The following is a 20,457-nucleotide window of genomic DNA, read 5'->3' on the forward strand; positions in this document are numbered from 1 at the left end:
TTAGTTTCCCATCGATGGCGGGGTTGGCGAAGGACCCCACCATGCGATTTTGCCGCCCCTGCCCAACTCTCTATGGAGGTAGGCGGTGAGGGAGAATCACTGCGGGTCAGGAACGCCCCAGTCAGGTCGGGTTGGATAGCGGACTTAGATTTCGCCGGCGCCCGTCACCAACAGCGGATAGACATGGGGGATTTTTTTGGGACAGAACCGAGCTCCATCAACAGCTCGCGCCTCACAATAACAATCTTGGCTTCCATGGTCAGAGGATATTCTATATCTAGCCTCTTACGTGGATAGAAATCCCGTACAATCCTCTTGTTCTCTCCAATTCCCGGAAATCCTGCCCAAAATGGCGATGAGTATGCTGGAATCCTATCCTAATCAGTCGAAACAATGCTAACTTGCTGCCTATCAGATCTAGATTTGTCGAACGGTATAGGCCTATTTACATGTTCCTTCGACGATTTCAATACTGACTCCACTCCGTTACAGCTTCGATGATGAGGGATGAGCAGGGAAGACCCTTCATCATTGTCAGAGAGTTCGTTTCCTTCGGCCCCCGATGGTGGTCTGTGGCTGACATTCCCGCTACAGTCAAGGCAAGAAGAAGCGGCAGTTCGGTAACGAGGCTGTCAAGTCACACATCCTTGCTGCACGTACGGTCGCAAATATCGTAAAGACCTCGCTCGGCCCGCGGGGCCTTGACAAGATCCTCATTTCACCCGACGGCGACATCACAGTGACCAACGATGGCGCAACGATCCTGCAACAGATGGAGATTACGAACCACGTAGCGAAGTTGTTGGTCGAGCTGTCCAAGTCGCAGGACGACGAGATTGGCGACGGCACCACTGGCGTCGTCGTTCTTGCCGGTGCCCTGCTGGAGCAAGCAGCAGAGCTCATCGACAAGGGTATCCACCCCATCCGAATTGCAGATGGGTACGATCAGGCTTGCGACATTGCGGTGGCCGAGCTGGACAGGATCTCAGATGTGGTCGAGTTCGACAGGGAAGACACTGCGAATTTGGTCAAGGTTGCGCGGACAAGTTTAGGGAGCAAGATCGTTTCCAAAGCCTACGATCTGTTTGCGAACATAGCCGTCGACGCAGTGCTCTCCGTCGCCGACTTGGAGCGAAAAGATGTCGACTTCGAACTAATCAAGGTCGACGGGAAGGTCGGCGGCGCGTTGGAGGATACCCTTTTGGTCAAGGGTGTAATAGTCGACAAGGACTTCTCACACCCTCAAATGCCGTCCGAGGTTCGCGACGCAAAGATCGCCATCTTGACCTGCGCGTTCGAGCCGCCGAAGCCAAAGACCAAGCATAGGCTCGAGATTACAGGCGTCGAGGAGTTCAAGAAGCTGCAGAACTACGAGCGGGAGAAGTTCATCGAGATGATTCAGCAAATAAAGGCCACCGGCGCAAACCTGGCGATCTGTCAATGGGGTTTCGACGACGAGGCGAACCACCTTCTCCTGCAGAACGAACTCCCCGCCGTGAGGTGGGTTGGTGGCCCGGAGATTGAGCTGATTGCCATCGCTACAAATGGCAGGATAGTTCCGCGATTTGAGGACCTTAGCGCGGCGAAGCTGGGCAAGGCGGGCATCGTCCGAGAGATGACCTTTGGTACTACAAGGGAGAAGATGCTTGTCATTGAGGAGTGTGCAAACACGCGGGCGGTGACCGTCTTCATCCGGGGTAGCAATAAGATGGTAAGCCGCCCACTTTCCTGGCTTTTTTTTTTTCTTTTTCCGTTTGAAAACATGAATTGCTGATGCATACAAAAATAGATCATCGACGAGGCCAAGCGCTCCCTCCACGATGCGCTCTGCGTCGTGCGGAACCTGGTCCGGGACAACCGTGTCGTCTACGGCGGCGGCGCTGCCGAGATCGCCTGCAGCCTGGCGGTCGAGGATGCCGCCGTCAAGACCCCCGGCCTCGAGCAGTACGCCATGCGCGCCTTCTCCGAGGCCCTCGACGGCATCCCCATGGCACTCGCCGAGAACAGTGGTCTGAACCCGATCGCAACGCTGGCCGAGATCAAGAGCCAGCAGGTCAAGTCGCCAAACGGCCGCGGCCGCAAGGGCGTTGACTGCATGGGCAGTGGAAGCAACGACATGAAGGAGGCGTTCGTGATCGACCCACTGATTGGAAAGAAGCAGCAGCTCATGCTTGCCACGCAGCTCTGCCGCATGGTGCTGAAGGTGAACAACGTGATCGTGGCGGGCACGGATGAGAATGACTTCTAGACCTTACGTTGCGAGGTATTTAGGGGGGCGTCATGATAAAAAAAGCACCCTGTGTATGGCTTAATGGATTTACTACCATAGACATGTACAACGCAGAAGGGGATCCGAGAGCCGGTCAAGGTCCCATCATAACTGCGGCTATGTTTTGCGATGTGATGCTCCTCCGCCCTCGACGCTGACACAGAACTCTATGTCACGCCTGAACGGTGATTATATAAGACATTCATGGCCTGCTAGGATTCTATTGCAGACGCCTTTTTTTGCCAGACACGCCTTGCCGATACCCGAGTATATATCCACAATAGAAATAGTAGAATATAAAACGAAGAACCCCCGGCAACGAACGACATACCCTTGGATCCTGGTCGTTTCATCCCAACGCCCTCAAATCCGCTGACCAGTTGATTACACAGTATTATCATCCACAGGCACCGCCATGGGGCAATCAATCGCAGCAGCAACGTATTAGGCAAACCCGAACCCCTGCGCGTTCTCCAGCGCCATCGCCAGCCTCTCCCTGAGCACCTCCTTGTCGCGGTACTCTGGCAGCAGCAGCGTGCCGTAGCAGGTGTACGCCGTAGGCAGGTGGCCGTCCTCGCCCTCCTCGGCGCCGTTCTTCTGCACGACGAACTGCAGGCTCTTCATGCCGCCGACGGGCACGCGGTCGCTGGCCGTGACGAACTCAAGCAGCTTGCGCCGCATCGACTCGTCGTACCGCTTGACGATGCTCCAGAAATCCTTGACGGTGCGGTGGCTGGCGTCCCAGCCGACGTAGCGGGTGTGGCGCCGCAGCTCGGCGATTTCGATCTCCTGGACGCCCTCCACCACGGACTGCAGGAGGTTCGAGTTCAGCAGCTTCAGGCTCTTTGGGTGCAGGCACGCGCGGAAGCCGCGAGCAAATGCCTCGTATTGGGGCCGCACGGAGACGTCGGTCAGGTAACGTATGTAGTCGGAAACGTATGCATTACGGTTGGCATGCGTGACGAGTGGCGCATCGTCGGGATTGCCCGTGTGAGGTGCTGTTGTGGACGATGCTTCATTGACCGTCTTGGGGAACTGGGGCCAAGTCTCGGACGCCGAACTCGACGACGTTCCGCTTGAAAGGGGCTTCATCTCCCGTGAAATGGGCTGGTCGAAGACGGAAACAGAGAATTCGTAGGTTCGTGCGAACACGTCTTCGACGAGTCCATCCTTCTCATCCCATTCCAGGAGTGTGGTCAAGCCATTAGCTAGCTCGGGCCACCCGTCCGCAATGTGATGGAGCTCGGTGACCGGCTCATTAAGCAGTTTCCGGTATAGGGCTTTGGGGAATGTGATCGGAAGGGTGAGCCCGTTGTACACAGCCAAGGAAACGAGAAGGCCAATGAGTTCGAATTTCCAGTCGGCGGTCAGGGAACCGGGCTGAAACCAAGCCATGCGAGTCCTCTCATCAATGGTGAAGGCTCCGGAGTCTGGGTTCAGGGCCTCGGCTATCGCAAGTCTGAAAAACTCTTGTTGAACGCCGCCGGAATCAAAGCCCTCTTCTCCAGAATCCTCGCCAAGGTGAACCTTGAGCGGTCGTAGGAGTTCGCGCTCCTGCCGGCGCCAAAGTTGATCAAGTGCGTCTTCCAGGACACGTTCACGGGAAATATCGATATTCAGATATTTCGAGGACGCTGTGCTCAGAAGGTCTTGAAGAACCTCCTTGTGGTGGGGGTCGACGATCAGGCTCTTGGGAAACATAATGGCGCCCATCCGGCTCTGAAGAGAGCTGGATTCCTCGAAAGCCCTGCTCATCCTCGAAAAGTTGATTGAGCGGAAATACGACACTAGTGTGGATGGGTTGAAGATGTAGGGGAAGTCCAGAAGGTGCAACTTCTGCCTCGTTGATGTATGCGATAGCCAATTGACCGGCATTTCGACAGGATCCAGCCTGTCGGCGAAGTATTCCGAACGGAACTGAGCATCCCCTAGGAGCAGCGCCTGCCGCCTCTTGTCTATGCCACGGTTAGCAAAATTATACCTCGAGGGTTGAGGAGATGGAAGGACCCTTACACATGGATTCTATTAGTGCAAGTGCACCACCAAATGGGCCATCGCCGGGAACTTCAGGCTTGCCGTCCCAGTCACTCAGCATAACCGCCCTTGCCCAGTCCAGCAGCAAAGTTGGCACCCTTGTCTCGTGTAGGGCACGGTCGGGAACTGAAAAGCTGAGGATATACACGGCGTCCATGTTGAGGAAATCTAGCTGCGAGAAGAGGGCCGTGAGGACGTCTGGCTCCCGTTCGTGTCCGTCGCCCGAGTTTAAGTCGGTCAAGTCATCAAAGTATCGGCGGGTCGTGACGGCAGCGAACAACCTTCTCGCTAGTCGCAAGGCAAGGTCGTTGGAGAAGGCGTCGTCATATTGCAAACAGAGCGACGCGGGTTGTCGTGCTATGGCGCCACTGCCCGCCAGGCTTAGGCCATGGGATCGGATGCGGGACATATCGTACAGCTGCCTTTGGTCTGATATTAAGGGAGCCGCAGCAACCAAGGCATGTAGGCATATCGACATCAGGCAGCCCGCCTCAAAGTTAGAAAGCGACTCTCCATGCTTTGGGAATAATCTGGCTGTTGGAGACCGGGGAGATTGGAGCGCTTTGGGAGGGGCGAAGAGGCTGGCAGAGGCTGTCCAGAGACTGTGGAAGACCAAGCTGGGCACGACCCGAGTCATCCTCAGCATGCAGTACCAGAGCGTTTGGGAGTCGTATAATGATCCATCCTTTGTAAAGGACCGGACTGCCAGCTGCGGGTCGCTTAGAATGTAGAAAACAGTCTGGTCGACGAAAAGCTTCCACTCCAGCTTCAGGTTTGACGAAGCTTTCCGCCGTGAGTGCGATCTCCGCCTCCTAAGTGGCTTGCCTTGGTTAGGGGCTTTGCAGTGGAATCGTGTCACGGTTGAGGGCTCCAGCATATGTCTCTCGCTACTGCCGTCTTCTTGGAGGACATCACAGACAAAATCCACCATATCGGGAGTCAAGCGAGACAATGCCTGTGGAAGTAGGCAGACAAAGTCGGACCCTGGATCCGCATCGGCAGCCCCGAGGGAGTGATCGGACCAGGAACCGTCAGACGCAGTCCCTGAAGCATGAACAGATTCCTTGGGGCTGCTTGACTCGCTTTTCTTTGGCCCATCCACCTGACCGCGACCAGCCCTGGTTTTTATTTCAACGGGCTTCGGTGGTGGCATTTTCTCCAAGGACACACCGTCGAAGAAGCCCGCTGTCGTGAGTTGAGAGATAGGCCGAGTCAGCGCGCCACTCGCTGGTTTGAGGTTTGTAGGAGTCTTGTCATTTTGAGAGCCGAGACGAGGCGACCTTAGCAGGTTGGACAGCGAGTCGTCGGGCATTCCGTCCTGAAGAAACGTATCGATTGAGAGCTTCCGCTTAGGCTTCGGGCCTGACGGTGTCCGTACTTTCGCATTCGAGTTATGTCGCGAGTTACTCGGTCGCGCGGCCGGCGGCGGCCCCCGCTGGGATGGCTCTTCCCCGTCCCGCGTAGGATCGCGGGTTCCATCGTTGGCAACCTGAGTGTTCTCAGCGGCACTGCCACCTCTTCCCGGAACGGGCGTATGCGGTATGCCATTGACGGTTGGTAGATCCTCTGCAGGTTTTGAACGCGGGGATAGGTCCGGCAGATCGACCTTTTGCTCCCGAGTTACGACTGCATTTCCCGGCCGGTTTGGAGTGGTCTCCGGTCGGAGACCATTAGACTTCCGTGTCATTTCTTCAATCCCACTTGGCGTTAGCCATTCGAGCATCTTGAATGCCACTGTCCCAAACATGTTCGCCGCAAACGAACGGTAGTCTTTGCTGACCCGTTCCTCGGTTATCGTCAATTCGTCCTTGAGCGAGCCTCCTCTACATTCTGGGTTTCGTAATGGTAGTTCCACCTTAGACTTTCCCACGCTATTGGTCCTGCTTCCCCTCCTGTTGTGAGCCGGAGCCTGCGGCTTGGTACACCCATCATTGTCCCTTTCTATTTGTAGCCTTCCGCGGGGGGCGCCATTCTCGGCCTTCTGCGAATTCGTAATGCGCTCGTCCCTCGAGGGAAGTTTGTGTCTCGGGGCGAAGATAAGCGAATTCAGAGTCGCCGGTGCAGACTTGGGCGGTTTCAACCCGGGGCAGAGACCATTCTCGGCGTTATCCTGGCTCGCGAGGTAGACGGCCAAGGTTCGAGCACTCGTAGTATTGTATCGACGAATGGGCGCCCGGCCGACGATGCGCTTCCTGCAAGTGAAGCAGGTCGGAGTAGTGCAGGAGTCAGTGCCGCATCCATCTCGCAACTGGACGATATATCTAGTGGCCGTATGTCAGTGGTGAAAGACGACGGGGAGAGCCGATAGACGCACTTCTGAACGAGGAGCTGGTAATTATGGCGTCGACTTGCGCGATGGACAGCATAGACCCTCTTTGGATTATCAATATCCTCGAGCAACTCCTTCAACTCGTTCGGAGCATCTAACGGTAGCCTGGCGAACGGCGCCTCCTCCCACAATCCGGCGACAAGATCTGTCTCGTTGAGGCCGTGACCAGGCCCGCCTTCGGTCGGCCGTGTAGTATCTCGAGTCATGACATTGGATAACGAACCGAGGATATTGGGTATAGATGCGTCGCCTCTGTGCTGGCAAAGGATGATAACTCGTGCTCCGTAAGCCCAGCAACGACGATGGCGCGCGTAGCACAGGCTTGAATCCCTTCTAGAAGCAGCCGCCAAGAGACCAATGAGGCGAAACTCGATTGACCGGGGTCTAGTCCGTATCGATACTAGGATGACAGGGATTGTCCCACTTTGGATACTATGCAGTAGTCATCTCAGCATGCACGTGACTCATATGTTTTTACTTCTTACCAATGCACTTGATTCGCCACTCACCAGACGTCACCTAGCATACATTTTCCGTGCATTCCACACTATTTACCGCTAGGCACCAAACCTTGGGCTTTTTAGAGCTTGTAATTGGCTCTTGGCGGTATTTTCTGTACCAGGGTTACTGGGTAGCCAGGCGGTAGTTTGGGGCTGTTGACGTACTTGGTGCTTGCAAAAGCCCCACCAAAGATTAAGAAGAAATCCATATTTATAACTTTGGCCGCCGATTCTCCCCTCTTGTCCTCCCAAAAGCAACGATCACTCCGAATCTATATCCGGCGCATCCGTATTGCTCTCAGAGGGGAAGCGACGAACCCGAGCATCTTCTAGGTCTGACAGGCCATCAACTATTTCCGACATCCCTCCCGATATCGAATTTCTTCTCTCTCCACCCCACTATCCTTACCCACACACGGGCTCAAACAGGACTCTCTCCTCGTCATGGCGACCATTACTGGGGACAGAGCCGCGGCTGGCGGCTTTGCCACGATTGATACCACCGCTTCCCATCCGTACACATGCAACACATGTCAAGTGGCCTTCCGAAACAGTGATCTTCAGAAGGGTCACATGAAGAATGACTGGCAGTAAGTGTGCTATCCAGACGTGATCCTTTCCAACAGAGGCAAGAAACTTACAGTCTTTCTTCTCAGCCGATACAACCTCAAACGCCGAGTCGCCTCTCTACCCCCGATTTCCTCAGAGGTTTTCACCGAGAAAGTCCTGCAAGCCCGAGCGGTCTCCACTGCTGAGGCAGATAAAGCTGGGTTCGAAAGGGTATGCGACGTATGCCAGAAGACGTATTTCAGCGAAAACTCGTACCGGAATCATATTGGAAGCGCAAAACATAGGGCAAGGGCGACCGCCTTGCCATCACAAGCCAGCGGAGCGGCAGATGACGCGAGCTCCGTCATGAGCTCCACATTCTCTCTCGGAGATCCTGTCGACGCGAAGCCAGATGTTGGCTCGGATGCCGAAGAGGAGTTCACCGAAGTGATCGAGAGCCTCAAGAAGGCGGGCTTGAATGATCGCACGTCTCCCATCAAACGGCCGTCGAATCCGCACCTGTCTGCTGCCAGCCAGCAGAAGACCGAGCACCCTGTTTCCCAATCGTCCAGTGAACAGCCGTCAAATTTGGCAACTTCGGCATCGAGCACGCCGACCCCTTCGAAGGCCGGCGGTCCGGTGCTCTCGCTCAAGTCTTGCTTGTTTTGTAACTACGATTCACCAACCGTGCCCCTGAATGCCCACCACATGGAGCGCATTCATGGCATGTTCATCCCCGAAAAGGAATACTTGGTCGACCTCGAGGGCTTGTTAAGAACTCTGCAACAGCGTGTATTCGAAATGCACGAGTGCCTGTCCTGCGGCAAGGTGAAGGCGAACTCGGATGCAGCGCAAACTCATATGCGAGATACGGGTCACTGTAAGATTCCGTACACCACGGAAGACGAGCAGCTCGATATCGGCGAGTTCTACGACTTCCGCGGTACCTATTCAGACAGCGGAGACTCGGATGACGAATCCGCGGACGGAGATAACCGACAGCACGGCGGTGCGAAACTTGGCGCCAAGCGCCAGGCCAAGGTCGCGGGCGGAGACGGAGACGGAGACGAGGTCAAGGGCGAGGACGACGGCTGGGAGACGGACAGCTCGGCTTCTTCCCTCGACACGGAGGACCTGCACGCGGTTCCGGCGGAGCAGCACTACCACCAGTACGAGCGTCTCGGCAAGCACCCGCACCACTCTCGCGACGACCCGCGCAACCACCACCAGCGGGACGGTTGGCACTCGCACGCGCACAAGCACACCCACGCCGCCTTCTACGATGAGTACGAGATGCACCTCCCGTCGGGCAAGTCGGTCGGCCACCGGTCTCTCAACAAATACTACCGCCAGAACCTGCACAGCTACCCGAGTGCGGAGGAGCGGGCCGAGCGCCAGGCCATCGAGGCCGCCGAGGCAGAGGAGGACATGGACATAGACTCCGAGGACGGAGAGGGCGGCGAGGGCGGCCAGGTTGCCAGGCGCGATCGTCCGGGCCGCGGCCGCGCGCTGGTCAGCCGCGCGAACGGCGGTCTGGGCATGGCCGGCGTGTCGGCGCAGAAGAAGAGGGAGGTGCGCCGGGCCGAGGCTCGGTCCCGCAAGGTCCAGGATATTTCCACTCGGGCGACGCAGTGGTCCGTCAACAAGCAGGCCAACGCCCAGAAGTACTTCCACTACAGCATCTTGTAGATGGCGGGCGGTGCGGCTCGTTTGGCTGGGTGGGGGTGTAGAAATGGGGCAATCGGTGTTTGTTTCTCCCTGGAGATTCTCAGACAAGACGGGGTAAATAAAAAGAAATGCGTTGCCTGCCTTCGTAGACGGCTTCATAGTAGACTACAGTGTTCTTCCAGGACAGTGAAGTGCAGCTATATTGTGAAATTCAAATCTGGGTAACCACAGCCGTCGAAAGTTCAACAGAGCCATGGGGTCCCTTCCAAAGCAGAGCTACCTAGGTATTTACCGAAAGGTATGACCTCCCTCCTCTCCTCCAGCACACAATCCCACACTAGGAAACATCCCCCAAAACAGACCCAAGGAACCGCAACCTCACCACCCCGGCTCATCCCGCTCCAGCTTAGGCGTGACAACGGCATTGCGGTCCGCAAACGGATCGTCCTCGTCCTCGTCGGCGTAGCCATCGCTCTCGTCGTCATCATCCGCGGCGGCGGCGGCGGGTCGCCGCACGGGAGCCGGCGCCAAGGGCTTGGAGAGCGGGGAGGGCCGCGGCGGCGCCGACGGCCGCGGGGGCTTGGGCGGCGGGCTGCCGGTGATGCTCAGGCCGGCCATGTCCGGGGGGGGCGGCGGGCTGTGCGGCGAGGCGCTGGTGGGGGAGGTGGGTTCTTTGCCCTTGGCTCGCTCGGTCGCCACTAGGAGGGAGGGGGAAGGGGGTGTCAGTGAAGGGTGGGTTGGTGGATAGGGGTCTGATGGTGGATAGGGGTTGTGTCTTACTTCGGTAGAGGTGCGCTTGCTCGGCGACGTCATCGTCGGAGTCGCTGTCTGCGTCAATAGAGCGGTCCAGCTGTTCGAAAGTCATGAGAGCAAGCACGAGTTCGTCGTTTGCGTGGAGGAGGCCGCCGAGCCATTGCTCGGATTCAACGTGGTGGATCTGCACGTTATGAGCTGAGTGGTCGCTGGGGCGGCTGGGAGGGTATCCAACTCACGTAACGAAGCACCTTCCTTCTCAGGTGTTTACAGGTCTCGAATCGCTGGACCACGACCTGGTTCTCCGAGATGCGTTCCTCTTCTCGATTGATGCTTTGGAGGGCATTCATTAGATCGGTGGAGGCAATGGACGACTCCGCAATGGTGACTTTCATCTTGTCCTTCTCGGCTTCAAGATCGAACGGCTTGCGTTTCTTGGACTTCTTGTCCTTTTTCTTCTTGTCTTTGCCGATATAACTGAATGACTGTACCTGGCCGGTGACCTGTGGCCCTGACAGGGAAGTGTTCCGGCCGTGGGAGCCCGGCTGCGAGGAGCTTGCTTGAGGGGACTGCGGCTCGTCCTCATCGTCCCCAAATGGATTTTCGGTCTCTTTCAGAACCTTGGACCTCTCCTGAGTGACGACTTGCTTACGCCGTGGGAGTTCCTTATACCGATGAGCCGCAGGGTGACGGTGGATGGAGGGGGAATCAACTGTACCTTGTAGAGCTTGGCGATGCGCTCGAGGCCAGGCGTGTTCTGGTACTCGGCCGCCCAGCTGCGATAGAGCTCGGAGCACTTTTTCCTAACATCTGGGTCTGAGAGATCCGATGTCCCACACACTCTCAGGCGTTCCAGCAATGGCTCGTCCACAAAGGTTCGCTGGAAGCGAGGCCCGGCATTCTGGATAAGTCCATCAAGCAAAGTCAAGGCACGGAGCTGCCGATGTGTACTTCCGTACTTCAGCTTCTTCCGTATTGCCCTGGCGGCTTCTGCCGGCCCCGAAGCTTGAAGCTTGATCACTTCCACGAGGTCCGGGATCCCACTAAGGTCATCTTCCTCGTAAGCTTCGCTGGTCAGCTGCTCAATGGTCACAGTGACCGCCGAATACGGCTTCTTCTGTTCGGTGCGTCAGCACAGCTAGCGAATGATGATTTATTCCATGAGAGACGTAGTAAAGTGCCAGCCCCAAGTACAAATGCTAGACAGGAAATCCGGTCTAGAGACATCACCGTTCAAGGAGTAATAGGACATGTCGTAGCGAGGGGATTGTTGGGGGTAATATGACACCCTTACCTGAGAGAACATGGTGCCTTCTCAACCTGACTAGGCCTAGGCAAATGGGGAGTTACTGATAACGCCGTATAGCGAGTACCTGTTTCGGACTCCAGGCTCCAGCGCTGAGGCCTGATCTTGGATGAGGGAAAGATAGATGGCAATTATGGATACCAAATGGGCACTCAGGTTTTCCCCTAGCTGCAGGGCTGATCATGAGAGCATCAAAAGGAGATAGGGCTGGGTACTTGGCCGCTGATAAGGTTCGATGGCGTGTAGGTTGTTGGTAGATGGTGGGGTAGCTAGTTCGTCACCGTTAGAAGTGTGTGACTCTCAAGTAGATATAGCTCTAAGTTGACATATCATACCACGCAGTGAACGTTGACTTGCTTGACATACGGTTGGTTGAGAAAACAGGAATGAAGCAATCACCATATCGCAGCCTCACGATGCGTTGATCTGTTGACGTCTGACCAAGACCGGAGCCGCTTGTGACTGCCCCGCGCTCCCACATTCACTCTGCCACGATAACACCTAAGCATTCTGCCAGCTGACAGCAACTGCCAATCCCATTCCATCTGCGCCCCCTGAGTTGAAGCTATCGACTTATAAAGGGGAGGCCAGTGGTCCTCAAAGGAGGTAGCCCCTTGTCGAACCGGAATTTAAGCTCACAAGTATGGCCATACCCGCCGAGGCCAAAGTCTGTCAAATGTTCGTATTGATATCTTGTGGAACCGATAAAGCCATACAAGTGACACGAAATGAAACCCACAGCCACTACCTTTCACTTATCCCGTTGGATCAAGAATCCAATACCATTACTGCTGGAAGCTGGAATTGGTGGGATTTGATGCCTTGTTGGCGGTTATTTGGTGCCCTTCGCTCAATGAGTGGCGCTGCGGATAGGGGATAGGGAATATCCACAAACGACAATCAGCAGCAAGTCGTCAAAACAAACACGAGTCAAGGATGTCCCTTATTAGGGATTGGACACACCCGTGGCCCCGGAGCGAGTCCCAGTTAACCTGCGAAAGTAATTCCCACGGTCCTGGTCGACGGCAATTGCCACGGTGCAGGCACATGATGCTCTAGGTTGAGAATGATACGCTTTCTGTCAGTCATCCGTACCTCAGTCCCCCGAGATGTGCAGTGTGAACGTGAGAGCATTCGGCAGCCAATTGACCACGCAGTCGGACAGTCAGTCCCTTTCCCCAAGACGTAATAGCAGTCGCAACGGGCAGTCCAAGGTAATCTATTGGTCCTGAGCCATTACCGAGGCACAAGCCGTACGCCGGTGCATATCTTCAACCCTGAAATGGCGGCGGTTGTAGACGAGGCTGGAACACAAGCGCCATCTGAGCAGCACATCTGGTAGGTTCTCTCACAGTGGTTCCCATCTGGTGTTACGCGCTATCGGGGGCTCGATGCTGGAGGCGCCACTGTGATCTGTGATACCCGGCTCCGGGACTCCGACGAACAATACGAAGATAGGGCATAGCGAGACTGGGCTTCCCTTCGTCAGGCCTACCTCCAGCCCAGGCAGACAGAGGAAAAAGGACATAAGCCGCGGGGCTGTGAAAATAAGGAGTAATGAGCAAGTGACAGTCCATGTGACTCTACCTGCGCAACAAGTTATTCCGCACTTCGCATCCGCTCCAGCCCCGAGTCAGCCAGTATGGTAGCTGAGCTTTGTGCTGCGTCAAGCCGCCGGCAGTGCAGCAGGATCCAGGGTACAGCACGCAGCTTGCCTCATGCTGATATCTGACTTGAGAGAAAGAAGGCTGAGTCATTTGTCCTTGCAGGTACGAAGCCAGCGTTTGGATAACGTCCACTCAGTATTGGGTACAAGTCTTGCTGCAGGCGATCTTTGACAGTTGCGCAAATCCAGTCAGGACGCAATGCGACATTCGGGATATTTGGGATAATTCTCGTTTTTATTTGTTTTTTATAACAAGTTTTTATTGCAATTTTCTTTTTTATCCTGGTCCCCCTCCTTGTCAATTCCCATCTTCTTTTGTTTGTGTTTCTGTTTATAACCCCTTGCTCGCTTATTAGTTCCCCATACCTAGTTGGTAGTCTGTATTTAAGGATTTTCTCCCATACCAGCAGCCATCGCCAAGTTCTCTGCTCGGGATGAATGAGGCAAAGGAAACAAGGAAACAAGGCAGGAAAGGAATGAAAGAACTGAAGAATGGGAAAATGGCACTATCATTGAAGAATGATAATTAAATTTAACAATAGAGGAAAACGGAAGTAAAAACGATGGGAAATCGGAAAATGAGATTTATTACATATCCTGGCCACACACATTTACCCCACCAATATAAGCCATACCCCCCCACCTTTACACGGCGGCTTCACCGCTGAAGAATTGCCCTGCAGTGGTGGGACGTGCATGAGGGTGCAGGTCATCTGCCTCCGTAGTGGCCAGGGCAACGATTGCCAACTCATCAACTCTCTGGCAGGTGAGTAGGCAATGGGCCACTCTGCAAGGCCAGGCCAGGCCGGGACCGAAGGGGAACTGCACGGTGACCTCCAATCGATCGGGCATCGGTTTGTACTTCAATCGTCATCATCGACTCCCTCGGGTGATGGGAGGGAGTCAGCCAGTCAGCGAGACCAGTCAGTCAGTCAGTCACAAGAGAAATATCCGGTTTCGAAGGGGAACGACCCATCGAGCCCTCCCGCCACCCCTCCCGCGCCCCTTACACACGCTTGCCCCCTCGCCGACTTCATTGGCGTTGTTTCCCTACCGTGGGGTCCACCGTGGCAGGGTTGGCGGTGGTGGGCAGATACTCGATCCTCACAGGCGGCATCCAGCCCACCGATGCGTGGCGTCTGTCGTGTGCCGCTGAGGCGCCGCTCACGATGCCTCCTGCTTGCCATTCTGCCTGCATTATTCTCCTATCAGATCTGCCCTTCTGAGGCGACTGATCCGGTCAGTCTGCTTGGGGGCTTCCCTATCCCGGCAGTCTGGCTTTGGCTCTGCCAAGGGAAAGCCCATCATATGAACCTGCTTTTTTAATCGTCGCACTGCCTTTGCGCCGTCAGAGCTCAGATGGCTGTCTCCCCCCACTTTGCCGGCCAGAAAACAATCGCTAGCCCTGCTGCCACCTTCACGAGTGTGAGGCTCTCTTCAAGTGAAATCGGTTTGGATGTATCCCGGACTTTGACGGATGTATCTCGACAATCTTGCTCCTTTGGTGATATTGATATAGCCCGGTCTGTTTCATTGGCCCGGGTGCTGCGCACGCCACGATGCCATTGATCAGGTTTCGACCAGACGGACGCTTTCGACCAGACGGACGCCATGGAATGAGAAGCTACTCGGACTACCAACTACGTCAGCCGCCATGGTCCCGAAGGCTGGTCTCCGTGAGCGTTTGATTAGCTCTCATGCAGGACGGTTCGAGTGCCAAGTTCAACCGTGGACTCCATGGTTTCATTATTCTGCTAGCCTCTGGAACCCCCATCACCGCAGAGCCAGTTCGGTATCCGAGAATGTCGCTGGGGTCCGAGCTACCTGGGTGACAACATCTCAGGCAGGCCCTCACCACGGTCTGTGACAAGTGCCGCAGGTAGTGACCTGCGGGCGCCCCGCTAACCCGGGGTTGAAAACAAGTTATCGGCAAGATGACCGGGCCGGCCATGTTTCTCCTTTTGGTCTCGCCGGAGCAACGCCAGAAGCGGTGTCGATTAGCTCCTCAATACGGGTCACGACATCGTCAATTGATCTAGTACAAGCAGGCATTAAACAGCGGTTGACTCATCCCCATCGTTGAGGTCGCGGTACATACGAGTATGTACATACTTCAGAACGTCTCTCTGTCTGCCCTGGTAGCCGTCGGGGCTTTAGGCAAAATGCGTGGCCTGTTGAGTTTCCCGCCTGGTAGGGCCGAACCCAGAGCAGCCTCGGATCTGTACTCAATTAAAATAATCTTTACCGCCTTTTGGGGCCTGGCGCCCTTCTTGCTGCTTATATTGCGTGCAGCCTGCAATATCCCGCAGAGGTGCCACATGATGCAGGACCGGGCCGTTTACCTGGTGCCGTGCTGGTGTGCCCCTTTTCCAGGATCGGCCCGTACTTCAGCCAGAATCTCATGGCTGGGAGACAGGATCTGGGACTCAATATGGATAAACGACGGCTGCCCTGGGACTCCCACGTGGGATTTTTTACTCTGGCCTGTGTAGATCTGGGTTGGGGGACACGCATATTAGATACTCGGCCTGTCTAGATTCATGGTGGTTATATTACTCGGTGAAGGCCTTCGCCACCCTCCCCCCATCGGCTTATGATATCTCTATCGGCGAGCGCGAAGGTTGCAAAGGTTCGGTCGAAGGCTCTGAGAGTCCGGTACATGTCTCAGTTGAAATTGATAGTAAAGGTAGGTCATGGCTATAGCCAAGAACGAGAACGCAGTAGTGTCGTCTAGCATCCTATCAATTGTCATTCCATATGCTGCTTAGAATCCGTCCCGAGCAGCAAACCTGAGGGGCGTCCCGCTCACCTCGGTAGTGGGGAGCGACCCTACACCTTACCTAGGTGAGGCTATCGAACCCCCTCATTGATCATCATCTTGAATTGGGGGGGCAGTGGTCCGTGCGGGTGGCATTGAACCTCTGACTCACGAAGTGACTGACGAGGTGACTCAACACTCATCTCCATCGCTTCACGAAATACGGAAATACGCCCTTTCTCGCCGTTTACATTGGCCGCGGATCTCCTTTAGGGCCAATGATATGATATATCCTTACAGAAGTGCAACTCCGTAGACTTTGGCCATCAACGCCTATTTTTGAGTTGAAGCGTAAATCTACCATCTCTGTACTATCTTTTAAGGTTTCTACCATGATTCCAACCGGGAGCCGCGGCGAAACTCGTCTCCGGCGGCCTAAGCAGGCATTCTCGGAGGTATCGCCTAACCGAGTGGTTCCGAAGCCGGTGCCTCAGAGCCAAGTTCAGAACGCCAGAGGGTATCATATCGAGCAGCTGAGGCGCCGGTATTCCCCAAAGGAGACGACCAACGAAAACGGGGGCACATCTCTCCTATTCAAGCTGCGCCCTTCAGACCCGGACTTCCCCTTTGAGCTCGACCATTTGGAGTGCGACCTCCTTGTCCCTGCCGGATACCCCAAGCAACCACCACAGCTGAGGATCAAGAATAAGGACATCCCGCGTGGCTTCAGCATCAACATCGAGAAGGGATGGGACAGGCTGGTTGAGGAGAGACGTGGCGCCACTCTCCTGACCTTGACGAACGCGTTGGACAGGAAGCTCGAAGAGCTTCTCTCCGAACAAAAGTCCGAGACGGTGAAGTTGACCATCTTCAAAGACACGAGACATCTGAACACTGCTTCACCATCGAGCGTCCCCGAAACGCCTTCAGCCAAGCCTTATGTTCCGCCTAGGCGCTATGTCCCAGAGGAGACCTTCACGAGGGAGCAGATTGCCGAGGCCAAGGCGAGGCGCGCTCAGGAGACGAGGCAGCTGGAGTCTCGGATGGGTCGCTTGCCCCTGTACAGCAAGTCCAACGACGGCATCGTCTACACCTTACCTCTAGAACCGAGACGGCGGACCGAGCTGCCTCCAGGGCTTAAGCCGACCAAGTCTGTCCAACTGATCATCCCCGTTCTCTACCCCCTGCAACCTCCCCGTGTCCTCCTGAATGACGTCGAGTCCAAGGATGCCGAGGGGGTGGAGGAGTTGTTTACGGCAAAAGCGGTCGAACAGAAGCAGATGACCCTGATGAGCCACCTCAATTTTCTTGCGCAGAACATACACACTCTAGCAAGGCAGGCTCAGGCCTCAGCAGCAGAGAAGGAATCTGGAGAAGCGGAGTCCGCCGTGGAAGATGTATACATCAAGGCAAAGGAAGCCGAACATAGTTCGGCGCTCGGGGGAGACGACAGGAGCCACATCCAGGTGATACCACGCCCCCCGGAGTGGTGCGCGGGCGAGGAGTCAGATGGCTCGTCAGGGTCCGAAGATGAGGACTATTCGTACGATGAAGAGGACGAAGAGGACGGGGGCGCCACGCTCGGCGAGCCCAGTTCTGCGCAGCCTCCAGCAACGGGACAGACGGCCGAGCGCGGGACGGCGCTGACTTTCCCCTCGATAGAGCTGCGCGGAATCGAGTTGCTGCAAGTCTCGATCCTCAGTCTTGGCGTGAGGTGCGAACGGTGCAAGACAATCAACGAGATCAGCGGCCTCAAGGACAACGTCGAGAAGACAGGCAGCTGCAGGAAGTGCACCAGTGGCTTTGTTGTCAAGTTCAGACCGGAGCTCGTCCACCAGAACTCGATACGCGCGGGCTTTATTGACGCAGCAGGGTGTACGGTGACGGAACTTTTGCCTAGGTATGATATTCTAGCCCCCTTCCGAGTTCTTCCACACCTTACCCCATCTCATCAACTCAACATGAAAGCTAACCCGGAAACCCTCCGCTACCCACAGCACCTTCATCCCCACCTGCGCAACTTGCTCGACGCCCTCGGGCGGCCTGGTCTCAGTCCGGGGCGAGATGACGACCAACGTGTGCCGGGAATGCCACAGCCGCTTCACCTTCAAGCTCCCAGAGGTGAAGTTCCTAGCCTACGCGCCGGGTACCTCAAGCCTCCGACTGCCGGTCCGGGGCGCCGGTCCGGGGCGCGACGCCGGCCGGCAGCACAGGGCAGGCGAGGCGCTCCCGGGCCACGGGGCGTGCGAGCACTACCGGCGCAGCCACCGGTGGTTCCGGTTCTCGTGCTGCGGGCGGGTGCACGCGTGCGACCGGTGCCACGACGGGGCCGAGGACCACGCGCACGAGTGGGCCGCCCGCATGGTCTGCGGCTGGTGCGGCCGCGAGCAGACCTACCGCCCCGAGAGCTGCGCCTTCTGCGGGAGGGGCGTCGTCGGCCGGCGCGGGGGCGGGTACTGGGAGGGCGGCAAGGGGACGCGGAATAGGCGCCTGATGAGGAAGGGGGATAGCCGGAAGCACAAGCGGGTTGGCGGCTCTGAGGCCGCGAAGGGGTGAGTGCGCTCTATGCCCCCTGTTGAAAACCCGTCGCCCCGTGTAGAGGCCTGTATTTAGGTGGTGTGAAATTATCAAAATACGGAAAAAAGGGGCTACGACGGGGATCTAGATGTGCGGGTGAGGACTGCGATTCTGCCCGTCCTAATCTCAAGGGGCCTGCTGGCGCCAACGTATAGGGGCTGGGAGTGTTGATGGCCGTCTGCGACTGACGGCTGCCCACTGACGGCACAGCGATCGATCGATGGTGATGGAGGGGATACTTGGGGCAGTCATCGGACACTCAAAACCGTCATGTATCCAGTACTTCCTGCGACTCTGTTGGGCGCTTTGCAAGGACGACTAAGCGCGCACTTCATTCAGGTGTGGAATTACCCTTGCCTTTGCTACGGACGTATAATGAGGCAGGGTGATTCCTGTCTGTGATGCACATTGGATCTACCTATTTGGAATAGGGAGCTGCAGGAGAGGTTCACAGGCGCAATGGTCAGGCGCTGCTGACGGGCGTCTCGTCAAAAGGCCAAAACAGTGCCCAGGTGTGACCAAAAGCGCGCGATGGAGATGCTGGGTACCTGCCTAGGCTCGCTGCGTTGTGCGGACGAAACCCCCTCCTTATTCTCTGCCCCCACGAAATGCGCTCCCACCCCAAGCGACTAACAGGTGAACCCTATTTGTGTGTTGCGTGTTGGCTTGCTGTGTGACCACCAGTGACGTTTGTCTCGTCACACTTGGTCTCGCCAGTTGGGTGTTTCTAAAACGCGAGTGCATCTAATTAGTGGGCGTCATGATTGGTGGGATAACCCCCTTTTCCCCATCCAATCACCAATTCTTTTTATCTATTCCTGCCTTTCCTTATATCTTTCTATTATTGTTTTCAAGAAATGTGACTTGACTTGTGCTTCCCAGAAGTGTCACGCCAATAGGTAGGTAAGTCAAGTTATTTTTAACGTATTGTATTTTACTCTGCGGATAAGGGGTACTTGCTGCTGGCAAGGTTTTTCATTAATATTTTGTTCTCTTCCACAAATACTTTTTTTGTTAATTCTCTCCCCTTTCCAGAAGAGCTTTGACATGGGCAGCAACGTCTCATTGCCTGCCGCCTTTTCACTCACCGATGGTGCATTTCCTAAACCTCTGAGTTCCAGACGCCACCCACAATTTTGGGCCTCCTGGCTGCGTTCCTGATTGGGCTTTGGGTGTAACCCCCCGGCCCAACTTGGAGGTAAGCCACTCATCCGGGGAAGCATGGGCCCCCGATCCGGCGGGGCTACCGAAGAGTACGTACCTATGAGGGATACCTCGTAATGGTGGCGCACACTGGGGTCGGCTCTCGGGATGCGACGATGTTGGGCAAGCACACGTGTAAGGCTGCCTCAATACAGTTTGCTCTGCCGTCTTTTCTTCATCTGAGAGATTGGGTTCCTTCGATAATACGTAAAGAAGCTTTGAGCCTGAACCTGCCCAAGGAAAAAGACCTGGCAATGATAGTTCACGGAATATCATGATATCATACATATACTTGAATCCTACGGGTCGAACTCCAGGGGTGTAGAAGCTAGCCTTCCCCACAGGGCTTGAGAGCTGATCTCAGCTGACCCCGCGGCCGGCTTTCTCCCTGATTTTGCCTTGAACCTGCTGGGGCTCAAATTTCCGCGCCCAGCTTTGGGAAACTCTGGAAAAAGGAAGCAGTACCGATCGGCGCATCACCAGACCTATGGCTGATGTAAGGGTGACGAGTGTTACAGCACGGCAGCAGAAGCGAGCACACAGACCGAAGCGTCCAGAGGGTGTTCCAATTGATGAGTAACGTATTACATTTTGCGTGTTGGTTCTCCCAACGACGCCTCGACGCGACGCTATGACGGTGCGGGAGCTGCGGTCCTGGCCGTCGCGTCCCATGAGGATCTGGGGAACGGCTCAGGCTCTCTCAGCGAGATTGAACCGTGGCATGCTGGCACGTCCTGGTAGCATTGATCCTCTGACTATTTTATTATTATTGCCTTTCGCTGTCGCGCCGGGACGGCTCGTCCATCTTTCTGGAAGGCAGACGATCAATCAGACATGTACGGATG

General features: G+C 55.8%; 5 protein-coding genes across 5 annotated transcripts; 3 read left to right on the forward strand and 2 right to left on the reverse strand.

The window, feature by feature from the left end:
* The first annotated feature begins 221 nt into the window (after positions 1-221).
* Positions 222-2,558, forward strand: QBC33DRAFT_537265 (T-complex protein 1 subunit epsilon). Its single transcript, XM_060427775.1, has 5 exons — positions 222-359; positions 416-433; positions 493-541; positions 595-1,711; positions 1,790-2,558. Exons 1-5 carry the CDS (start codon positions 350-352, stop codon positions 2,246-2,248), a joined length of 1,653 nt encoding a protein of 550 aa, XP_060283971.1. The 5' UTR covers positions 222-349; the 3' UTR covers positions 2,249-2,558.
* QBC33DRAFT_537268 (uncharacterized protein) lies at positions 2,282-6,995 on the reverse strand. The gene is made up of 3 exons (XM_060427776.1): positions 6,618-6,995; positions 4,283-6,564; positions 2,282-4,224 (listed from the first exon to the last, which is right to left on the reverse strand). The coding sequence occupies exons 1-3, from the start codon at positions 6,836-6,838 to the stop codon at positions 2,714-2,716; spliced, it is 4,014 nt and encodes a 1,337-aa protein (XP_060283972.1). The 5' UTR covers positions 6,839-6,995; the 3' UTR covers positions 2,282-2,713.
* A 389-nt stretch (positions 6,996-7,384) lies between these two features.
* QBC33DRAFT_471410 (C2H2 type zinc-finger-domain-containing protein) lies at positions 7,385-9,816 on the forward strand. The gene is made up of 2 exons (XM_060425193.1): positions 7,385-7,722; positions 7,789-9,816. The coding sequence occupies exons 1-2, from the start codon at positions 7,577-7,579 to the stop codon at positions 9,368-9,370; spliced, it is 1,728 nt and encodes a 575-aa protein (XP_060283973.1). The 5' UTR covers positions 7,385-7,576; the 3' UTR covers positions 9,371-9,816.
* Positions 9,462-11,840, reverse strand: QBC33DRAFT_471413 (putative vhs domain-containing protein). Its single transcript, XM_060425194.1, has 6 exons — positions 11,744-11,840; positions 11,397-11,677; positions 10,821-11,219; positions 10,342-10,767; positions 10,130-10,286; positions 9,462-10,047 (listed from the first exon to the last, which is right to left on the reverse strand). The coding sequence occupies exons 2-6, from the start codon at positions 11,406-11,408 to the stop codon at positions 9,728-9,730; spliced, it is 1,314 nt and encodes a 437-aa protein (XP_060283974.1). The 5' UTR covers positions 11,409-11,677; positions 11,744-11,840; the 3' UTR covers positions 9,462-9,727.
* Positions 11,841-16,224: 4,384 nt separating this feature from the next.
* Positions 16,225-18,388, forward strand: QBC33DRAFT_450936 (uncharacterized protein; the record flags this gene model as incomplete). Its single annotated transcript, XM_060424585.1, has 2 exons — positions 16,225-17,732; positions 17,830-18,388. The coding sequence occupies 2 exons, from the start codon at positions 16,225-16,227 to the stop codon at positions 18,386-18,388; spliced, it is 2,067 nt and encodes a 688-aa protein (XP_060283975.1).
* Positions 18,389-20,457: the final 2,069 nt, after the last annotated feature.

Source organism: Phialemonium atrogriseum, assembly GCF_030411735.1.
Source record: "Phialemonium atrogriseum strain 8032-3 unplaced genomic scaffold QBC33scaffold_11, whole genome shotgun sequence".
Lineage (NCBI taxonomy): Eukaryota > Fungi > Ascomycota > Sordariomycetes > Cephalothecales > Cephalothecaceae > Phialemonium > Phialemonium atrogriseum.

Coding starts and splice junctions, on each gene's coding strand:
- QBC33DRAFT_537265 (XM_060427775.1), top strand. Junction 542..594: donor CCCTTCATCATTGTCAGAGA/GTTCGTTTCCTT, acceptor TTCCCGCTACAG/TCAAGGCAAGAAGAAGCGGC. Junction 1,712..1,789: donor TCCGGGGTAGCAATAAGATG/GTAAGCCGCCCA, acceptor ATACAAAAATAG/ATCATCGACGAGGCCAAGCG.
- QBC33DRAFT_537268 (XM_060427776.1), bottom strand. CDS start 6,838: ATGACTCGAGATACTACACGGCCGACCGAAGGCGGGCCTGGTCACGGC. Junction 6,565..6,617: donor TACCAGCTCCTCGTTCAGAA/GTGCGTCTATCG, acceptor TACGGCCACTAG/ATATATCGTCCAGTTGCGAG. Junction 4,225..4,282: donor TGCACTAATAGAATCCATGT/GTAAGGGTCCTT, acceptor ACCGTGGCATAG/ACAAGAGGCGGCAGGCGCTG.
- QBC33DRAFT_471410 (XM_060425193.1), top strand. CDS start 7,577: ATGGCGACCATTACTGGGGACAGAGCCGCGGCTGGCGGCTTTGCCACG. Junction 7,723..7,788: donor CACATGAAGAATGACTGGCA/GTAAGTGTGCTA, acceptor CTTTCTTCTCAG/CCGATACAACCTCAAACGCC.
- QBC33DRAFT_471413 (XM_060425194.1), bottom strand. Junction 10,287..10,341: donor GAAGGAAGGTGCTTCGTTAC/GTGAGTTGGATA, acceptor CATAACGTGCAG/ATCCACCACGTTGAATCCGA. Junction 10,048..10,129: donor GCAAGCGCACCTCTACCGAA/GTAAGACACAAC, acceptor CCTCCCTCCTAG/TGGCGACCGAGCGAGCCAAG.